At 39.6% G+C, this 24,046-nt stretch overlaps 1 protein-coding gene across 1 annotated transcript in view; it reads left to right on the top strand.

Annotated features, from left to right (window-relative positions):
• LOC121880076 (CAP-Gly domain-containing linker protein 3-like) overlaps positions 1-24,046 on the top strand; it is a 184,445-nt gene that overhangs the window by 49,838 nt on the left and 110,561 nt on the right. The window contains exons 2-4 of the mRNA XM_042387085.1: positions 15,794-16,026; positions 17,255-17,488; positions 18,103-18,316. Coding sequence (XP_042243019.1) covers positions 15,800-16,026; positions 17,255-17,488; positions 18,103-18,316 — 675 coding nt within the window. The 5' untranslated portion in view covers positions 15,794-15,799. The remainder of the gene's footprint in view (positions 1-15,793; positions 16,027-17,254; positions 17,489-18,102; positions 18,317-24,046) is intronic.

The following is a 24,046-nucleotide window of genomic DNA, read 5'->3' as shown; positions in this document are numbered from 1 at the left end:
TCCCTTGTCACTGAATAAAACAATTAAAATCCTTGGTTCTTGGGAATACTGGCGTTAGGATCCCCTGGTTACGTTGATCACTGATATCTGTGATGACTTTGTGAACCAGAAAACAAATTAGAATTCTTAGTGACAGAAAGGACAGGGTTCAATTCTTTTCATCTAAGAGGAAATTGTTGGAATTTTTTCGTAGATGAGACTGTAGAATGTGATGGTCTTTATGGTTGAAACAAAAAATAAAAATAAAACTGGATTCGACTGTCAGCCTATCAGTTCAGGGTGTCTACTGGTCTGGAAAACCTGGAAAAGGCAGGGAATTTTATTGGGATTGGAAAACCTGGAAAACCCAGGTAATTTTACAGATGAACCTGGAATTTTATGTGAATTCAGTTCAGCTGCAAAATAGTTATTTTGACAGCAATCTTGCCATAAATTTATAATGTACTATATAATGAGTAAATATTATATAAGTAAATATTTAAAGTTCAGGAAAAATTCCAGTAAATGAACCTCCAATAACTGAATTGTCTGTGTACCTCTCATATTTCATGTTATTGATCAAATAACCAAACATTACAGGTTATACCTATTATTTCTGCATTGAATATTGTCAGAGGTGAATTGTTCTTATAATTAAGTGACTTTATTTAAGTGGATTATTCCACATATTTATCATTAGTCATATACAGTAGGTAGATCAGGATCGTGATTTTCCGTTTTTTGCCGGATTTCCAACTTTTTTTGAACGTCCATCGCGCAATTCCGAGGGAAAAATATGGGGGGGGGGGGTCTTGTCGCGTCGGTCGTGATACTGGTAGTTAATTACTGCAATCTTATAACAATCAGGCATTTATGTGTGTATGTATGCCCTTCGGTCAGCAGGTTGACAGTCACTCATTGAAAGCTATTAAAAATCAGTTGGTATAAGCAAGAACAAATAGGCACCTATTTCTTCCCCAGGCTTCACGCCATTTGTCCTGGTCTTGCTTCTTGCCCACAGTTTCCGAACTGATGACGTCATTTTTTACACCTGCAACACGCTCCAATTAGTCATTTAATAATGTCAAAAGAATCTTAATGTATAAAGTGCCTCCTAGGTAGCGCAAAACAGTAAAATTATTGTTTTCTTTCTTTCTTTTTGAGGTGAGGGAATTACAGCAAGTCAACGAAGATGGTACAGAAATTAAACCTCGAACTCCGTTTAATATTCATGTACGAAGAAATCAGATACTACACACCGATCAGTTGCGAAAGAATTTAATCGACAACATCCAAATGCCTTTAAATTCTTTTACAAGTGATCGTTGTGTAGCATCTGGCATTCAGTATATAACGATTAAACGGATTCTTTGCGCTGGTATTGATATCTCGGCTATCTTCGTTGATTTTTCAATGTACATAAAAAAAATTCAACAATTTATATTGCACAATATTTTTCGTATGACTTGTATGAGGAGTACAGTAGCATTTGAAGCCGAGCTTTTAAATGACGAAGACTTTTCAAGAAAACAGCGGACTGTACAGAGCTGAGAATCAAGAAGAGAAAATGTGTGTAGTATCTGTGCGTATTGCTGTCAAATAAACCATTACTATACTAAATAAACCACAAGGAAGACATTTCCTGACTGCTGAAAGCATTGTGATAAACTACTGGGGCTCGCGTGGCATCTTATCTTTTGAGCAAACTTACAGTAAACGTATAATATTTAATCAAAATCTAATTATTTGAAGGATATGGAATCCTGATTACTTGTATAATATTTATTAGTTTTTAAAACAATATATAAAGTTATTCTTATAAATTCAACCTGCGAAGAAACAACCTTAAACATAAACCACTTAAGTTTCCTTTAAAAAAATCTTAACAGCCAGTTAAGTTTAACATTGTATCCACTTTTAAGGAAAACAAAGCAGACATATAACTTATAAATATAATAGGCCGTGAAATGTGTTTTTTTTTAAAGGAGTATTAATATATTATAATAACCTTCTATAAAACAAAACATATTGGTATAACATAAGACTGGGATATAGAAACAATAAGATTATTAAATCAAGAAATGTGAACATAATATATACAGTGCCCATCAAGATGATGTATTGTAGCTCAACTTCTTCACTATTCAGATTTGTGTGTTTTTGCCTTTAGAAAGGTAAATTACAGTAAACATGCTACAAGGGCAAGCGCATTATATTACAATATATTAGAGACAAAATATAAGTACTATATCCTGTTGTAAACAATATGATTGTAGAAGAAAAAAGTACTTATTATCCATTCAATGTGTCAGATTTTGCATTTTGTGTCGCATGATAAACTGATTTTATTTTCTCTCATACAAAATCTTTCCTTTTATGTCCATCACGCAAGAATCATTGTGATAAGAAATCCCACAAATCCCCTCGGGATACCATTTATTTTTCAGGCTACGCTAACCAGTAACCAACCTCTTCTACCATAAGCAGAACTACTCGTAGAAAGTGAGGTTAAGTTCGGGTCATTTTGCTTAGGAATATAATTACGAGTTTAACGGTGCTTTATGTTATATAATATTAATAATTTTTCATTTAAGGTTTTGCCCGAGGAAAGTGCCATCTCCAAGTTATATACTTAGATGACAGGTTAATTACGTACTTCAATGCCCCTCCCCCCCACCATCGCCCAAGCTTTGGTCCCTCCCACAGATACAATAGTTTATGGTGGACTAAATGAATCCAGGAAAAAAAGTCACAGAAAAAAGGGCACGGAAAAAACCCTAACCTAACTTGACCTAACCTAACCTACGTGCAATGCCATCATATATATATATATATTGTGTTGTCAATATGTACAAGTCATTGACTTTTTTCCCTGTGGCTTTATTTCCGTTCACCGGCTAAATGCCGTATATTAACTGTATACTTTACTCCAAATGCAGATATTTTCACCTCATGGTCTTAATGTCTGTAGTGTTCTGTATATTCTTGTATGCAGTTTTTTTTTTTTTTTTGTAATTGAGAGGTATTGATGTGTACAGCTTCCTCATAATCTCCAGATATTGATTTTCTTCACCCTAAAAAAAATACAACACTGAATTTATTTATTTATCTGAAGGATGAGTACTTCGTATTGTATATGACTTCAAAAGCTTTTCACAATTAAGTTTGTGGCGCTGTAAACGGTACCCTCGTGTAAATTTTTTGTCACATTGATTACACTGAAATTTTCTCTCTCCCGTGTGGGTTAGTAAATGCCGGGAGAGAGAATGACTTCTGAGAAACTTGCCACACGTTGGACAGTGTGTATCTTTGTGTCTTTTGTGGTGGCGCCGAAATATATCTTTTGTGGAGAAGGTAAGGCCACATATCTCACACAGGTAGTTTTTCTCGCCTTTGTGTTTATCCTCATGATTTTTTAATTCATTTATACTAATAAAATATTCATTACAGACTTCACACCTAGAATTTACATTATTCACACGTTGCAGTTTGCAATGGTAATCTTCATGGTACTTCAAGTCATTTAGTAAAATTGTCTTGGAGGACTGCGTGTTGGAGGATGTACTAATTGTGACCTGTGATGGTGATGTGGAGGGCTGTGTGTTGGAGGTGGTATTATTTGTGACCTGTGATGGTGGTGTGGAGAACTGTGTGTTGGAGGGAGCACACCTCGGGACCTGTGATGGTGGTGGGGAGGGCTGTGTGTTGGAGGTGGTACTTATTGTGACCTGTGATGGTGGTGTGGAGGACTGTGTGTTGGAGGTGGTACTTATTTTGACCTGTGATGGTGGTGTGGAGGACTGTGTGTTGGAGGTGGTACTTATTGTGACCTGTGATGGTGGTGTGGAGGACTGTGTGTTGGAGGGAGCACACCTCGAGACCTGTGATGGTGGTGTGGAGGACTGTGTGTTGGAGGGAGCACACCTCGAGACCTGTGATGGTGGTGTGGAGGACTGTGTGTTGGAGGGAGCACACCTCGAGACCTGTGATGTTACCGTGAAAGAATTACTTCTTGGAGTCTCTCTTCTTGAGGGAGGGCACTTGGCTTTTCTGCACTGGTGATGTTTCAATTCATGTGTGGTGGAGAATGGAACACCACATTTCCCACACGTGTAATGTGTTCTGATATGTCCGTGGAGGTTCTTCTTGTTATAGAATACTTCGTTACAGACATTACAGGAGAAAGAATAGCAGTGTATATCTTCGGAGATTTCTTCCATTGTCTCTAAAATGGTTTTGAAGTGCTTGAAGTGTCGAAGCTGAAATGAGATTCAAGTCTGGGCTTATACCGACTGTAATACTGCATCATACATAATTGCAAATTTCTATCAATATAAGGAAAGTGAAGCGTGAAAACGTAAGCAATAATAGAGGATAACAAATAGTACAAAGACAATCGAATATCAAAACATGCAACTATTATTTAGATAAAAGTAATACGGCAATGGTCATTTTAAAATTGTAGTGACGTGTGTGTGTTCGAAAACAGGGTGGTGAAATGCATCTAGTGTGGCAGCATTATGATAAGTGTTAAGGTGCAAGCACTGCTTGCTCCCTCTCGCTTTCAGCTGCCGCCACTGGCTAGCCCTCGTGGTGAACAGGGAAACAACTTGCTAAAGTCTTCCCCTGCCAGTACACAGCCTCTTCACCATCAAGACCCCTGCTGTGCCTCCCCGTGGCAACACATGTTAACTGGGTGCCTCGTGGGCCCAGGCTAGCCCAGTAGGGGATCCTCAGTCGTTGCAACACTTGCACCACTGGATTAGGAAAAGGGAGAGCCAAGATGTGTGGTTGTAGTCTGCGCTCCTGACTCACCACATAAATCAACTCATGCGCAGCCATCATCCAGCTCATCATATATATCATCATCATTAAAACACCTATACCCCCAAAGTCCCATGGCGACGGGAACAGGCAGAGATGACTGCCGGGAGTCTCTAGTCACAAATCTGCACATGGGCGAAACAGATAAGATAGTCGTTTATGTACTGGGTTCTAGGCAGCAGTGCAATCCGGTCATGTCTGTGCGACTGCGCAGCCCTTTTGAGGAGCCATTCTGCTCACCCCTCATAGGGAGGGGGCTAGAAAAGGTGCCCCAAACCTATAACCTTCCTAAAAAAATCAACCTGTCTGGGCAACCGCACCCAGTAAGGTCAACCTTGTACGGTCGAAAACACAATCGTAATCACAGATCAAAACGAAAAACAAACAAAACTACCTCTTAAGGTCGCTGCATGGAATGTCAGGGCCCTTCTGGTTACTGGCACAAATGAGCGTCCTGAAAGAAGAACCGCCCTTGTGGCAAAAGAGCTGGCTAGGTGTAACATTGACATAGCAGCCATTAGGGAGTCATGGTTCCCACACGAGGGTCCGCTCGCAGAACGGGGGTCTGGAAGAGCAAGCTCGCTGGGGAGAAACTGCTTTTATGGAGTTGGCTCTGCCATCCGCCAACGCATCCTACACAGGCTAACTGAAATGCCAACTGGGATCATCGAGCGCCTCATGATGCTCCGAGTCCCACTGAATCACTCGAGTCATGCCTTTTCCATCAGTGCATACGCCCCAACACTGGATGCAGAGGATGACATCAAGGAGATCTTTTATGCCGACCTCGACAGAGCGCTAACGTCTATCCCCAGAGAAGATAAGGTTGGGCTCCTTGGTAACTTCAATGACAGAGTTGGCAGCGATGCTAACATTTGGCAGGGAACCATAGGGATAAATGGACTGAGCAAGTGTAATCCCAACGGTCTATTCCTCCTCAGCAAGTGCGCTGCACACAACCTATCACCAATACCCTGATAAACTCAACAACAAACAACCCAAATCCCAGTGCCGAATGGGATATTCTCGACATTGTCATGACAAAAACCTTCAGAGAGACCCTCGGCCAGATCGAAAGAATACTCCAGGACCAAAGTTGATACCTTCCGCAAGAAGAAAGCGGGAGCCCAGCGGGAACATCGCAATCTAAGTAACGACTCGTTTAAAAATAAAGCATGTGAAACATAAAAAATTGCAGATCAGCACAAGATGTGCAAGTGTCAATTCCACTAAAACAGTTTATGGGCCAATCACTCGTGGCGCAGCCCCTCTGCTCATCAGACGGTAACTCCATAATTAAAGAAGACGAAGGCCTCCTCTAGCGCTGGAAAGAGCACTACCACTCACTGTTCAACCGAAACACATGTGGATGTCCTGACTACCCAACAGGTCCTTCAGCATCCAGAGCGGACCCATTTCAGCTATCCTCCATCCCTAGAAGAGGTAGCTACTGCCATCAAACAGATGAAAAATAACAAAGCCTCGGGGCCTCGTGGAATCCCAGCCGAGGTGTCTAAAGCAGGAGGACCTCTGCTTACCAGCAGTCTCCACTCTCTCCTGGAGAATGTATGAGAAAGGGGAGGAAATCCCCCATGCTCTTAAAGACGCCTCCATCGTCAAGATTTATAAGAGCAAGGGAGATCGGTCAGACTGTGGCAACTACCTCGGGATCTCGCTGCTGTCTCTAGCTGGCAAGATTATCGCCCGAGTCCTCCTAAACAGACTTCTTCCTGAGGCGGAAAACTTCCTCCCAGCATCTCCATGTGGATTTAGACAATCACGTGGCATGATCTTTGCTGCCCGTTAGATACAGGAAGAGTGCAGACAACATCGTCGTGACCTGTACTTGGCTTTCATCGACCTAACTAAGGCCTTCGATTCGGTCAATAGGGAAGCCCTCTGGCGGACCCTCAACCGTTTTGGCTGTCCACCAAAATTCATTGCCATTGTGAGGCAACTCCACGACGGCATGAACGGCAGTCCTACACAATGGCACCCATTTTGAGTTCTTCCCCATTCAAATGGGGGTAAAACACTTTAACATTTTCTTAGCTGCCTTCCTTACTCGTGCCAGTGTCCTATTTAGCTGGCAGGATGGAAATCCAGTACCGGATGAAGGGTCTTTTCAACGTAATGACTCCAGGCAATAACAAAGATGTCCGCAGCTTCCATTACTGAACTTCAGTATGCGGACGACCTCACCCTTGTCGCTCACACTGAACGCGACCTACAGGAGATCCTGAACACTTATGCAGACGCTTATACACACTTCTTTCTTGAGGTGAATGTATATATATATATATTTTTTTTTTTTACGGGAATTAGCCCACCCGGACACGTAAGACTCTGATTCTCTTTCAGCCTGCCCCTGGTTCAGCCACACCTCCACCATCCACCCTGGTTAACGGTACTACTCTCTAATGTTACCCACTTTCAGTATCTCGGCTCCCACCTGTACACCACTGCGGACAATGATGAAGAGATTCAACATCAGATCAGATGTGCATCTCGAGCCTTTGGCAGACTCCGTACCCGTGTCTTCGGCTGTAGGGAGCTGAAATTAGCTACAAAAGTTGCACGTATGTCGAGCAGTGATCCTCCCCACCTTGCTATATGGCAGCAAGGCATGGTTCACACACAGGAGGCACCTTCCGGCACTTTAAAATTTTCACCAACGTAGTCAACGTTCCATCCTCCAAGTTCGTTGGGAAGACAAAAGAACAAATGCCAGTATTCTCGCTGACACCAACTGTAGGAGCATCGCGGCTACCATTATCCATGAACAGTGCTTTGGACTGGCCATGTTACCCGCATGGACGACAGTAGACTGCCCAAAAAGCTACTCACTTTACAGTCACCTAACGATTAGTAAACGTAAGGTTGGCGGGCAACTGAAAGGGTATAAAGGTAGTTTTAAGACAAACCTTAAAAAGTGCTAAATCGACCCCCTCACCCGGGACACAATTACGCCACACCGAAACACTTAGAGGAGTACCACACAAGGTGTCAATACCTTTGAGCTAGCCCGACTGCAAACCAAGGCAGACAAGCGCCAATGCCGGAAAGACGCTTCCGCCGCCCTCCTGCACTAGATGTAGCCCTCCACATGTGCCACATCTGTGAACGACTCTGCCGGTCCCGTATCGGCCTCTTTGGTCACCTCAGAACTCTCTAACGGTGACATCCTTAATAACTCGTATCATTTTTCTTAGCTGGATGATCGTCATTCTCGATTCCAAGTGACAGCATAGTAGTAGTAGTGGTTTTGTTTTGTTTTAATTTGGTTTGGTTTGGTGTTTAGTTGTGTTTTTGGTGTGTGTAATGTTTATAAAAATGGTGAGAAAAACATTATAATAAATTCATACAAGGACAAACGAGTAAACTCGCTTACCGTACACATAATGAAAATAATTTTAATAGTAAAGTGAGGGTCCAAGATAAATAACCGTTTCACAAAATGTCCTGAAAAAAAAATCAAACAAATAACTCAGGGGTACCTAGTGACAGCACTAGGATCCCGCTTCCTCTATCAAGGAATAAACAATTGAAATTGAATTGAACAAATAACTAAGAAAATGGGATGAAAATAAAGTGGATTTAAGTATAAATCCGATAAAATTAAGTTTTTCTACATACCACGTCTTAGGTATTGTAACGAATTTTAATTGATTTAATATGGATCAAGAAGTGTTCGTCAACTTACCCTTGTCAGATTTCTTACAAATAGCCAAGTAGATGGTGACTGTGCGAGACGTCCAACTGTACAGTGGTACCTGATGAAAAACAAAGTTAACAATTAATTGAAATGAAAAAAAAATTGTGGTGCCATTAACAAATGTCTCAGCCCAGCACAGTGATCTTTAGTTTTACTGAACATAACTCTAAGCAGCAGTAAAATGTAAGGTATTGGCAAGAAAAATGGCGAGTAGCTATGTTCCAGTTTAACAACCTTTTGTAATGAAACCTGTGCCTAAATGCAAAAGGGGGCAGTCTTAAGTCACCCAGTCCATTAAAAAATGACAGAAGGGTTTGTTTCATAATTATATGACACAGAAGTATTAAAAAAAATTGTGACTATGCTGAAATTATAAGACCAGCCAAACTAAGGAATGCTCTGCCTTCCGTATTTTCATACTATTAAGAACATAAGGAGTCTGCAATAGGCCGGTTGGCCTGTGCATGGCAGCTCCTGTCGAGAGTTACTACCGCTCTATCATTCATGAATCTATCTAGCCTCCTTTTAAAACTTTCCAGCCTTCCACCACTTACTACTACGTTGCTAAGCCTGTTCCACTCGTCCACCACCCTATTTGTGAACCAGTTCCTTCCTATCTCCCTCCTAAACCTAAACTTATCCAACTTAAATCCGTTGCTACGAGTCCTATCCTGCTCGGATATTATAAGAACTTTATCTATATCCCCTTTATCGATTCCTTTCGCCTACTTAAATACTAATATCATATCTCCCCGCACTCTTCGTCTTTCTAGGGAATGCAAGTTTAGTTTCTTTAACTTATCTTGATATGGGAGGTTTCCAAGTCCCGGAATCATTTTCGTCGTTCGTCGCTGCACCGACTCCAGTGAATTGATATCCATTCTATAATAAGGGCACCATAACTGAACCGCATAATCGAGGTGCGGCCTGACTATCGCAAGATATAGTTGCAATAAGACCTCTGCACTCTTATTACTTACACTTCTATATATAAAACCTAATACTCTGTTTGCCTTATTTCGAACATTAACGCACTGTTTTCTAGGCCGTAGGTCCGGGCTTACAAGTACCCCTAGGTCTCTTTCACACGTCTCGCTTCAAAAAGCTGGTTTTCCGGCATATTCGTAGTGTTGATTAATGTAATCTTTTTGTCTCCTAATTTTTAATTTATTTTTACTCTTATTTTCCTGCGACCATAAGTTGTTTGCCCAATTTCATAGTGTATCTCCATTGTATATTTGAAGAAAAAAATTGAACTTTACCGTACATTAGCTTCGAAATCTCTTAGGTTCACGTTAAGGTTAACGTTAGACTTATTTTCAGTTCTATGCTAGGAAACTGGAGGCCATAATGATAGGTAATGGTAGGTATCGCATCACCGGAGAACCTAACTCAAGGATATCCAAATGTAAGGACATCGTCAACAGTGGATGCCTCAGATTTTTTTTTTTCAACCAACATGTAGGTAATTCAGGTGTAATACACGCCAAGCAAATGGAAAAATTATAATAAATTCTGTTAACGTAAGACCGACTGTAGTAAGGGCATGATAATACTGGCTATATCTATTGTAATATTACGTATAGGCGACGCTGAGAATCTAAGCTCTTTACACTGTTCATGTGCAGATATTTAACATCTCAAATACTAATCAGTAACTATCAGTGAAACTTAGCAGTCTCATGGTGTACCATCCTGAGATTTTTGGAAGACAACGTCACTAGGAGGCTTGCAATCGTAATGTTTTTCTTCTTTGTGTAAATGCACTAAACACTCAACCCAGGTGCTGCTCAGTAGGCCTTGCCGGTCGTGTTACACAACAGTCAACCTAAGCACTTCACAGTATGCTTGAGTGATCATGTATACATTAATGGTACATCGTATTCAGTCCATACACTGTTCACCAGGCTAGGGAATACTTGATTTACTTCTTCCTTGCTCAAATGTACTGTCTAGGAAGAAAGACTAAGTTTGCAGTGTTTCAAGCATTTCTACATTGGCATCATACTCTGTGCTAAAGAAAAATATATGATGACTAGCTACAAGAACAAGTTGACTTAATTCATATACTGTATAATATATTTAAGATATCTACACTATATGATATACAGAATTAAACGATGCGTTAAGAGTATAGAATGTTATGCTACTATACTTTAACTACTTGAAGACATTTCAATTTCAGGTCCATACTGACTATAATTTACGTGTACAGTACACTATTGTAGAACACTAACAACATACAGTAACTACCACAGCATGATACAGGTATATTACTTTAAAATTTTAATACATATCGGTAATTTTAGTTCCATCAAAAATTTTGTTTTCGTTACAATAGCTAATATCCGTTAAATACGTTAATAAATGCTCCATGATATCTACTAGTACAAATGTGGAAGAATCCTACTGCACAGGGATGCTTAGAAATAGTGTAGCACTTTGCAATAAGATAAACTTAAGCGTACCTCAAACATTTACATAAGTAATTGTTTGTCGGTCATATTCAAGCCTAATCACTCGCACAAAAGGGTACGTATAACAAATTTATCAACCCCGGCCTAACTGAGAGCACTACGAGGTTGGCAGACACTTATGTCAATATAATATAAAAGACAGTTAGTTGATCAGAATAATTTTGCTTACATCATTTGTACAAGATAAATGAAGATGGAAAGATTTCCCATTAGACCATTTTTTTCTTTAAGGGTGAACAAGACGGCTAGCACCCGAACGCGTTTATAGATTTTGTTCATATCTTCCACGTGTTCTTTGGACGATATTAACTAAAATCGATAACTTTTTATTTAAATATCAAGTTTTTCCTTTTTATCTATCTACGTTCATAAATCACCTGTAGTGGGCAAGGGTTGAAGGATGAGGGAAATTGTGGTGTAAAACGCTGCGAAAAACTGATCATATAACACTAAAATGGGTGTCTCTACGTGCTTTGTAGCGAAGAAATTAATTTTTACCGTAAATATTCCGCCACTTAAAGATAGTTGCTTCCATCGTACCAGATATCATAATACTAAGTTGTTCTTGCTTAATATGCGGACCCTCCGGCTAGGAAGTTAGGTAGGCCAAGTAGGTTTCTTTGGTTAGATCTGGTTCTGTGCATTCTCATTTCCATTTTCGTGTTCAGTATCATGCAAAAAGTATCTCCAGAAATTTTGATTCAATTCCATACGTTATTCCCGGCTTTACCATTCTATTTAGACTACCGGAGAACTATATAAATAAAATTAGATTTTTTTTTCTTGAAATTATTCTCTATAAAAAGATTCGGAACCATTGAGCAGGATAAATCCGTTGCATCCACTGTCTTCAAAGTGGATAGAATATTTAATTACCAACTTGCTGGGAAAAACAGAAAAGAATTAAACACGACATATTTGAAGAAACTCTCAGGTAAGTATTTAGTAGATGCCAACAACGTAATTCACTTTTGAAAATGGGATTTTCTAGTGTAATTCATTGTGTTAAATACAAATATGACCTTCATTGCCGCTGGAAATGGGCCACAATTAAGATATCGAAAAAAGTAAGGCAAAAAAAAACGTAAAAACGTCAAATAAAATAAAAACCTAACCTAACCCCTAGTGTAAGAAATTTACCTTAAGTATGAGATACAGGAGGATAAAGTGATGCGACTTGAATGAGGAAGTGCATGGTGTCCTCGTCCGAGTAATGTGCTTGGAGCACCGAGCGAAATATTGCCAGTAATGTTCTTTTTTTGGGTGAATTTATAATAATACACCGGTCTTTCTCTCGCTGTTTTTAATATGTATTTCGTAATGTTTAGACAATTCTAAGACAATTTTCTTCTATATTTCCGCCGTTGAGTAAGTGGTGTAAGGGTCTCAGCACTGTGGTCAGGCACTGGTAAAATGAATGTCCTTTTTGACACCTGTTCCCCCCAACTCATTCCAGTTACCTCACGTCCACGATTTTATAATGATATAACAAATTTACTTTCGTCTACTTCCATTACAATGCCAAGTCCGCCAATTGGCTCCTGATTATCTAGCCAATGTTCGCAAACCTCTGAACAAAAAAATCCAGTCGATAAAACTTGTTGGATATTTCCCAAATTCCCTGCTGTATACCGCTGAGAGAAGTGTTTCTCAGTGAAAGTGTTGCAAAGAAATAATTTTTTCCAGACTGGCATATGCAAATTGTCCAACCAAGTGCCCTTAAACGCACACAGAAAATCCACATTGACCGAATCTCTCTTGTCTACGGTGTCCGTTTCTTACCATAGTACCATGCATGGCGATCTACACGGTACTGACACTCTGAGTTACATTTTGGACACTTCACAGATGAAGCAAGAACACCGCGAGTTCTAAAAATATCAACGGCTGTTGCATCATTGTCCAAAACGCGCTGAATAACGGGCTAGTTAGCTAAAGTACATCCTTCACACACAGACGCCATCTTCAACTGCCGGCGCCCGCAAGTTGAGACTTGCGCTGATTGGCGCTGGGTATTACGTCACATTGGCAATCATGCTGATTGGCGTGCACGACTACGACGTCACATCAACATTAAGCTGATTGGCCAAATATTATAAAATAAATTTAAATTACTCGAAAACAATAAATTTCCGACGGAAACGTCATAGAGTAAATTATTATTTTTTTCTTTTCCCACCATATGACTCGATATTCAGTTAGGTGTTGACAACTACGAAGTATTAACCAATCACATTTACGAGGTGCGAATTTAAACCTGTCAGTGGAGTACTGGATATATTAATATATTAATAGTAAAACTAATATTCTTTATTTCTTATTAATCTAAATCGTCTACAATAATATTTACAATGACAGTAATATGCAAGGACATTTTTCTTATTTAACAATTGCTTTTACCTTCTTTTAATAACATAACGTACATATTCAGTAAGGATATTTTAATGTTTATTTTAAAATAATAAAGAAACCGGTTTGAAAAATCGTCTGGCATAAGTTCTTTCTGTCAAAGGTGAAACATAGTAAACACTACAACTTCTTTCTTCTCTAATATCGCACCATTTCTAGAATTTCTAAGTTTGAAAGAAAACTAATTTATTTGGTAGCATGCAAGTAGTTCCAGAGAACATTTACGTAATAATGAAAGTAGTTATTACAATTACATAATAAAAAAATCTGGAAAAATTGATGAAGTGACTTACCTAGCCCTTTTGGAAGTTACGTCTGATGCACATCTTTAGCATTTGTGACCATAATATGTACGCTCAAATGTCATATTGATCTGTCTCGGCCTTGCATACATACATATAATTTTAAGTTCTGTAACAGATATTAAGGTCTAAATCCCGAATAATAATAATAATAATAATAATAATAATAATAATTAACATCGACATAAGTGGTAAGAATATACATAACAAATATGAAAGGTGTACAGTCCACTGAATGTAATATAGAGATCGCTGTTATAATTCTTCCACAGCTTCTGGGTGTTGCAGAATTTTCACTATTGTTTGGCAATCTCCAAACATTATATTTAAAACAAAATATTTGTACCCGTGAAGTATAACGATCTTTCACATTAATTGGGATTCACTTTAAATAAATGCAAGTCTACTGGATAAAGTACGTATGGAATATCTACACCGAAATATGACGTCGGAAACAATATATAAGACTCGAAGACGATGCTGGGTTTAAACTTTAAACCTTCTCCTTGGGATTTTAAATTTAAGACCATTTTTAAGCAATCAGTATCATGTTGGAAAAATATATTAGAACTAGACGGAGGACGAAATGGGAACACAAGATAGAATTTTTCGCGGTGTGTTTTTCTCATAATGACTGGGTTATTCCTGACCATTTTCGAGTTAGTATTAAGTTTTTATTAACAAGTGCTTTAGCTCACTTAAAAACTTTAGTCTACAGAAAAGCGTTTGGTCTAGCTAGAATTAGTATTGTATATATATATATATATATATATATATATATATATATATATATATATATATATATATATATATATATATATATATATATATATATATATATATATAGTAACCAAATAGATCTGTCACCCAAAATGTTTACTGCCGCAGCCTATTAGAAACATACAAAAATAAAACGTGACTCACGAGTTCAGTGATTTCCTTGTGCTTCAACTGTTATCATCCAATTTCATTCCCGTGTTATTTATGTATAATAAATTGTGCGTAACATGAAAAAAAGTAAATTTACAAGATATTAAAAAGCTTAAACTGGTTAGCGTTGACTCCGTTTTATGTACAGTACAGGTACAAAATTTCTAATGCTGTACAGTTGTGAAATCATTGATCTATAGATGTTTTACTGGTGAAGAAATCGGTGATTAATTTAGTTGTATACAGGATAGACGAGAAACTGATAAAGTACACTTTAAACTAATGTAGAAAAAAAAATAATGTTAATATTATTTCATTTCGGATTATAAAGGACCGTATGTAAACGCGTCCACACACACACACACACACACAATGCCCGCGTGTGTGTGTGTGGACGCTTTTACACAAGAATTTATGTACATGTAGTTGTAGCATGAGTGTGAGGATTCAGTGTAGGCCTACATAAGGAGTGTTGTGCAAGTAATGCATTTGCCTGGGGCGTAGCAGGAAGCCTGGGACGTCTGTGTAGCCACCATCCACACCTCCGTCACCCCTGAACTACGATAAACTAGTGATACCTGGAGGTTTTCCTTTATAATTATTATGAAAAACTCTTGTCATGGAAAAACAGAGTTGGTAAATTAATGAACGATGAATACAATTAGCACATGTGCAAAGTTAATTGGTTATTATTTTTAATAGGAATTCGTAATAAGGTGATTATCCTCATTATATTGTCACACTCGGGAATTTTTCAGTGATGGGAGATATTTAGTTCAGAAGTGAAAAACAAAACTCGTGTAGCAACAACAAGAAACAATTTTTTTAATGGTGGCACAAAAGTATATATTTTTCAATTGTTAATGCACACAAATGGGTGTGGCAGCTGATTAAATACAGTACTGACTGACCTCCCGTCCTAAGGGTCACTGGCTTGGTCCCGGGGCACCCCCAGTCTACCCGGCTTCAAATGGGTACGTAACGGGAGGACAGGCTTATGGAACCTGTTTTCAATGAGTAAGGCAGTGAGAAGTAACGGGGCCCCATCTGTTAAGTACCGATTTATGAAGTAGTAGCTCATATATTTGTATCTTGTAATAAATACAGTTGTCATCAGCCGGACATTTTGTAGAATAATTGGTTATTTTATTTGACAGGAGGTGATGGTGGTAGTGAGTGTGGGTGATGGAGGGGGGGAAGGGGCGGGCGCTCCCGGCCCCGCCCCTGCCTTAGCCCACTACCCGGCTCAGTATACCCCTCGGTACCCGGGCCCCCGGAAGTTCCCACCCAAGGGCGATTACCCACCTGCCTACGATAGTGACTCCAACAGTGACCACAGTAGCAGCGGGCGAGGCAGTGGAGGCAGTGACCTGGGTAGTGAGGTGGACAGGTTGGTATCTGGTCTGTTTTTCCTATTATCTGAAAATAAAAAAATAATGTATTTTTTTTTACCTCTGGATGCCGAATCCGGACTACCACAATAAGTAGTCCTGCAGCTTATCCACTAGACCACCGTGGGTTCATAATTATGCAACTCCATCTTAACTGCCCTCTTGTAGATGAAGGTTCCTCGTGGTCTAGTGGATAAGCTGTCTGACAACCAATTGTGATGGTCCGGGATCTACACACGGCACTTTGGGGTTATAATAGTTTACAGTGATTCACCTGTGTAGATTACAGGCGCTGAAATAAAACTTTATATTATTCCTTTTCACGCCTTTACTTTTTTTCAATTTACAATTTTTTTCTTTTTAATCCAACTTCTTTGTGACGGTGAACTTCCTATAGTTGTCCGGCCGTCAGTCGTCGCTCTGGTACTCGCTCTAACGTGCCAAATTACTCTTGATTCCGAAGTGCTGGAATAAAAAACGTGTTTGGCGGCCATTTGAAATTGTTTTTTTTTTTCATGAAATTTTCGTAAGTTGTCTGTGGGCTAACTACGGTATGGCACAAGTGTATGACACTGGTGCTCTGATACACCTAATAAAAAAAAAAAAAAAAAAAAAAAAATATATATATATATATATATATATATATATATATATATATATATATATATATATATATATATATATATATATATATATATATATAAATAAAGGCGATTTGGTGTCCAATTTTCAGTTTTTTATTTTTCCTAAGTAGTACCAATGTGTGAACTACTGTACAGCTTTGATTTATATTTGACACAACTTAATCGTAAGAGATAAAAGTTCCCTGGCGCATATAAAGCATTTTTTTTTTAATCAATATGTTCCTTAATCGTTATGTTAGAGTCGAACACTTTGGCGAAGGTATTAAATCTTGCTGATATTTTCGCATATTTTAAAAATATCTGAACAGCTCACTCGGTGTTGCCTGTACTTAATGTACACCAGGAACCAAAACCTTTCTTCTGCCCATATGCTCTTCATGTGGGTGTTTTGTGGTTTCAGTTTGGTTAATCGTCTTTCCTTTGGAACGCTTGGGGTTATTTGGATAATTTGTAAGACCGATGCCTTTTCTCTTTACGTTACTTCATGTTGCTGCCATAATACTTCCTCTGTTATCAATTCTTTTTTTTTTAATATTTTCTACAAATTGTGAAATAAAACTGCATTCCTGTACATCATCACCAGGGAGAGCACGCGGCTGGAAGACAGTGGGAGGTATAGTGCTGATGGGTGTGAGACTGACCTCCAGCCTCCCCCCTTGTCCTCCGTCACCGCCGCCCACAACTCTCCACACAAACGCCTCCCCCACAACAACAGTGACAACAGCAAGCCCAGCCATGTGGCCCCCACGCAGGCTCAGACACCCTCTAGCAACAAGAGTGACAACCAGGGGCGGGAGGACCAGATTAAGGGACACAGGTGAGAGTGAAGAGCTTTGTGTAGGGATATTCGCACCGAGGAGAGTTATAAATAAATTTCCTCCTGTGGGGGAAGTAGATGCATTGAGTTTTGTTATGAACAATAGTGTTTTGCAGGTGAAACGAACAAAAATTATACAGCTTCGTAACTCTTCTTGTCTTTGAATAAGGAAAACCGGACAGTACACTTTAACTGTCTGAAATATAATTCTTAATTTTAGAGCTTGAAATATGCAGATGATATTAACGTAATTTACATAAGTATATTGTTTCAAATTGTGTCTATGATATTCGCTAATCCTGGAGTACTTTCGATCGTTCATATATTAGAAAATCCAGGGTCTTAGGTCCTGAACTATGTCGCTCATACAGTGAGTATATTGGCCAACAAATATCATTATTAGTGTAGTAATAGTTGTAGTAATAGTGACTAATAGTAATTATAGTAATAGTAGTAGCTAGTAGCAGTTGTATTAGTATCATTCAAAACTTATCTTAAAATATCAATCATTATACTATACACGTTTCTTATAACTTTCATTTGGCCGAGACAGTCAGTGTATCGGCTTGATGTGTTGGCAAATACTGAGCATGACTGTGGTCGTTTGTTGACAGGCGGGCCCCTAGGAGCGCCCCTGTAACCCACCCGCCTGTGGATGCGCCCCTGTGTGTCCAGTGTGCCCGCAGGGATCTCGCCTTCTTCGACCCTGGTTGTAGTGGATGTGCTGCCCTCTTGAGGCGGCTCACGACCACACCCTCACACCTGTTCGCAGTCATGAGGCAGTGGGTGCCGCAGGTCCAGCACAACATACATCACTTGATTGGCCAGGTCAGTACTCCTACGGTTGTACACATTATACTCCATCTGATTGTTCAGGCTACTGCACAATATACTGTACACGTTTGATTAATTAGTTCAGCGTCACAGGTTCAGCACAAACAATATACTGTACACGTTTGATTAATTAGTTCAGCATCACAGGTTCAGCACAACATACACCTCTTCATTTCTCAAGTCACTGCCACTTTCCCTAATCATCACGTCTCCCCATCATCCTCACCTGCCAGTGACCTTTCTTACACCATGTCTGTGGTTACGAGAGTCACCTCCCTATCACGACCCTAACCCCTGACGCCTCGATCAACAACACTCCAGTGCCGACATGATCTGGCCTTGATCACGGGTCTACCTGGCCTTGATCACGGGTCTACCTGGCCTTGATCACGGGTCTACCTGGCCTTGATCACGGGTCTACCTGGCCTTGATCACGGGTCTACCTGGCCTTGATCACGGGTCTACCTGGCCTTGATCACGGGTCTACCTGGCCTTGATCACGGGTTTACCTGGCCTTGATCACGGGTTTACCTGACCTTGATCACGGGTTTACCTGACCTTGATCACAGGTCTACCTGGCCTTGATCACAGGTCTACCTGGCCTTGATCACAGGTCTACCTGGCCTTGATCACAGGTCTACCTGGCCTTGATCACAGGTCTACCTGGCCTTGATCACAGGTCTACCTGGCCTTGATCACAGGTCTACCTTGATCACAGGTCCTTGGTCGATCAGGTCTACCTGGTCTTGATCACAGGTCTATCATTGCTGGTCTTGACTGGTTGATCACAGGTCTACCTGGTCTTGATCCAGGATCACTGGCCTTGATCACAGGTCTGGCTTGATCACTGGTCTACCTGGTCTTGATCACAGGTCTACCTGGTCTTGATCACAGGTGTACTTGGTCTTGATCACAGGTGTCCTTGTCTTGATCACAGGTGTACCTGGTCTTGATCACAGGTCTACCTCAGGTCTTGATCACAGGTCTGGTCTTGATCACAGGTCTACCTGGTCTTGATCACAGGTCTCCTGGTCTTGATCACAGGTCTTGGTCTGACAGGCTTGGTCTTGATGTCACCTGGTTACCTTGGTCTTGATCATCTTTTGGTCTTGGTCACAGGTCTACCTGGTCTTGATCACAGGTCTGGCTTGGTCTGATCTGGGTCTACTTGGTCTTGATCACAGGTCTACTTGGTCTTGATCACAGGTCTTGGTCTTGATCACACAGGTCTTGATCACAGGTCTACTGGTCTTGATCACAGGTCACCTGGTCTTGTCTACCTGGTCTTGATGGTCTATCACAGGTCTACTTGGTCTTGATCACAGGTCACTCTACTTGGTCTTGATCACAGGTCTACTGGTCTTGATCACAGGTCTCTTGGTCTTGATCACAGGTCTACCTGGTCTTGATCACAGGTCTACTTGGTCTTGGTCTTGGGTCTACTTGGTCTTGATCACAGGTCTACTTGGTCTTGATCACAGGTCTCTCTTGATCACAGGTCTGTTTGGTCTTGATCACAGGTCTACCTGGTCTTGACTGGTCTACCTGGTCTTGATGGTCTTGATGGTCTACTTGGTCTTGATCCACTTGGTCTTGATCACATAGGTCTACTTGGTCTTGATGATGATCAGGTCTACTTGGTCTTGATTGATACTTGGTCCTGGTCTTGATCACAGGTCTACCTGGTCTTGATCACAGGTCTACCTGGTCTTGATCACAGGTCTACCTGGTCTTGATCACAGGTCTACCTGGTCTTGATCACAGGTCTACCTGGTCTTGATCACAGGTCTACCTGGTCTTGATCACAGGTTTACTTGGTCTTGATCACAGGTCTACCTTAACCCACCCGGTCTCCTGCCCATCCTCTTAGCACCATGTTCCCAGGTCCCTAATGATTACTGAACTTAGTTATTATCTCTACGATTTATCTTTTTTTTTCTGTTTAACAAAAGATAGTGATGAAACCTCAGCCACTTTGGTAATTCGTGCTTTCATCACAGCAATTCAGCCGCTGTAATTTTTATTGTTTTTATCTAACATTTAGTAAGTCGATTTGAAGTTGACAGTTTATTTAGCCAAAAAAATACAGATACAGAGTAGACAATAATAACAACATTGACATGGTTTAGCCAAGCGAGAGCCTGAACCTTCTTAGTGGCACCTCATACTGTACGTTTATCTCAAGGAAGTATTAAGTTACAGTACATGGTGTTGGTAAATACTATGAGAATGTTATCTCGTTTATCACTTTTATTTATTTATTTATTTATTTATGTATTTATTTTTTACATTTATTTTCTAAATTTTAACGCATTGTTACAGCAGAGTAATAGTGATATACAGTAATCTGGGTGGAAACGATGCAACATGGGTGTGTTGAGGTGAAATATAAGGGCAGACACAGTCAGGATCATATCTTGATGACAAAATATTGCAATGGTAATTTTAGTTAACTTGATAATTATGATATAATAGTTTCTAATAATATAAAAGTGTTACACAAATATTAATATTTAGACAATAGATTTATTTTGAGATAATTTAAAGGAAGTGAGCATAGTCTTTGATTTTACTGTGAATGGCTTGTATGTGGTTTATCCAGTTTAGTTTATCATCAACAGCAACCCCAAGGAATTTAGTGTTCTGATCACGTTTGTATACTGTATTACCGAGGTCCAGCTCCGGGGGTAAGAGTGTAGTCTGTAGTGAGTTTCTTCGGGGATGAACGTCAGTTTGTGATATTGTGCTCGACTTTGGTTTGTTCTGTTGAGATTTTTACTCATAATTCGGAAGTTTATTTATTTTTCTTAACTGCTGATGGGGAAAGTTGGATAAATGAAAATGGATAACATGAAAACTTGCCTCTCGGATTTTCAGTAGGGGCTCGTTTGTTGTCCTGGATGTCACTGGTTTGTGTCAGGGCCATCCCCAGTTCACCCAGCTCTGAATGGGTGCCGGTCACACTGCTTTTTTGTGTATACCGAAAAAGGGCGCAGTCTACAATGTGCTGACCCTAATAATCCGTCAGACCTACGAGACTCACTCCCACTTTCAAGCCAAAGATTATGGTTCCATGGTTACACGGTTATTTTGCCTTATTCGCGGAAGCTTAATTATTTAAATTTTATATTTTTTTTTACGGGGATTAGCCCACCTGGGCATAGGTCACTGTCCCACATCGGGGCATGGGGGCGAAAATGTAATAATATTAATAATGGTAATAATAATAATAATACTGTAATTATGTATGTTGTGTTGTCAATAGTAAGAGAAACAATTGAGACCCTGCAATTGTGTGTAAATGAGGCAGAAAGTCAGATGAGCAACCTGGGACTTGGTCACAATTTTCGTGATGCCATATGGCAACAGGGTCTACCATTAGACAACACATTATGCTTCCAACATCTTCCCAGGCGGCAGTACCTCCATATTTGGTAGCTGCTTACTACCTAATGTCATTGTTGGTCAGCTCAACACAAAGGTTCTGGCCGAGCATCAAGTCTACGTTGCTTTTCACGATTCTCGATAAATAGCTGAGGCACGTTAATGATCACCATGATACTGCACTCAGGTTGTCTTTTGTAGCTCATAAGTTAATTATCACTTACAGTCCTGATAAATAATACTATGTTACAGTTAGAAATATCAATGCATGGCCATCTTGAGGACGTAGTTGGCGAGATTCACATTTATGCGCTCACCGAGACCCATTATGACTCCTCACTCCAGGAACACCATCATTGTGGGTGGCGGCTGCTGTCATTCCCCAATACAGGCTAATAGTTCTAAACTCCAGGATGCATTCTCTTGACAAAATTGCGCCTTTCCTCCTCCTCTTCACATTCCATATTACCCGGTAACAAAAAGATCATTTATTTAGCAGCGATATTGTGAATCAGATATATAAAGTGAGCAGAGAAGTTGGGTGAGTGTCTGAAGGTTGAGCTGCCAGTCTGATGTTATATAGTAACGAATGGTTTCTTGGGAAGACTGCCAGAGGTTTGATTTTGGCGGTGGCGGGTGAGGTGTGCTAGAATGATGTGTTGGGTCGGTTGCATAACGGCGTGATGTGAGGGTTTGCCAATGTGTCGATGTGACGACTGTCAATGTGACGTGTTTGCCAGAGTGACGATGTGACAAGTGACAGGGGGTGTGTCAGTGTAATGGGGTGAGGGATATGTCAGTGTAATAGGGTGACGTGAGAGGTGTGTCAGTGTAATGGGGTGACGTGACGGCACTTCAGGAAATAGGTGGCCAGACGAACACAACGGAACTGTTTGGCCGCAGGAATGACCCGCTTCCTCCCTCTCTCCTCCTACCCCTACTCGACCAAAACACAAACATCGCTTCGGTGATTCTTTATGTTTATGTGTGTAGTGCCCCAAACTTCGACCAGTAGACTACTTGTCCTGTAACACCAGCTTATGACCCGTTTTAGAGGGAGATCTTACGAGTACAGTATATTGACATAAGTAACATACTTGAATGTTGCTTGTAGTCATGTTACACGAAGTTACTGAAGACACAAATTCATTGAGGAATGCGTCGAATTGATATTATTCGTTTAAAGCTTTTTATGGTATTATTAGGGGAAATGAAACGGGTTTACTTAATATCAAGGTCATCCACTTTAACCAACTTCCTTTTGGGTCAACCGTTACGCGGCAACGCAAGCTCGTAAACCAACTCGGAGAAAGAACGGGTGTGTGGAACATCACCACGTTCGTTGCCTTGTGACCGTTAATGAGGGGCATTCTTTGTGGGGCGTCGTGTAATCATTGGCTGTTTTCAGCAGGTCTCTCCGTTACCACGTATAGAAGATATGAAAATATTTAATCGTGATACTAATAGTAAAATTAAAGTATACCTACAGTATATCAGTGATAGATATATGAAAAACATGCCACCAAGAAGAGGTTGACCCTAAGCTTTCTACTTTCACGGAAGTATTTGCTCAGTTTCACTTAACTTTATAACGTGTCAAATGTTTACCATATATAGGTTGCTTAATACAGGTGAGAGTGGATTACCCATTGCCATACCAAATTTTTGAGCATAATATTCTCCAGTGAATTCAAATTTACAATCCTTAATACATAGTTTGATAAGTTCGATGAAGTCGTCTTTCGAGACGGGCAATGAAGTATTATCCAGGGAATCTATGAGGAACTCTAGTAAATCATCAAATGGGACCTTTGTAAAGAGTGATGTTACATCAAAACTGACCAGTTTAAAATCATAATTAATATGTAAGTTATTGAGTTTATCAACCTGATCCATATTATTCTTAATATTAGAGTTAGAAATGTTGCCAACTAGAGGACTTAGTTTAGAAACTAACCATTTAGATAATTTATAAGAGATTGACCCAACTGAGCTGATGATGGGTCTTGCTGGGTTATTCGGCTTGTGGGTCTTGATTACACCGTACATGTGGTTATCAGCATATACCTGGATCTCGCGCAACTACAGTGATTTACTTGCATGCATATATATATAATATATATATATATATATATATATATATATATATATATATATATATATATATATATATATATATATATATATATATATATATATATATATATATATATATATATATATATATATATATATATATATATATATATATATATATATATATATATATATATATATATATATATATATATATATATATATATATATATATATATATATATATATATATATATATATATA

Source organism: Homarus americanus, unplaced genomic scaffold (assembly GCF_018991925.1).
Source record: "Homarus americanus isolate GMGI-L3 unplaced genomic scaffold, GMGI_Hamer_2.0 scaffold30108, whole genome shotgun sequence".
NCBI lineage: Eukaryota > Metazoa > Arthropoda > Malacostraca > Decapoda > Nephropidae > Homarus > Homarus americanus.
The sequence above is the reverse complement of the archived record's forward strand: the minus strand, read 5'-3'. Positions and strand labels throughout refer to the sequence as shown.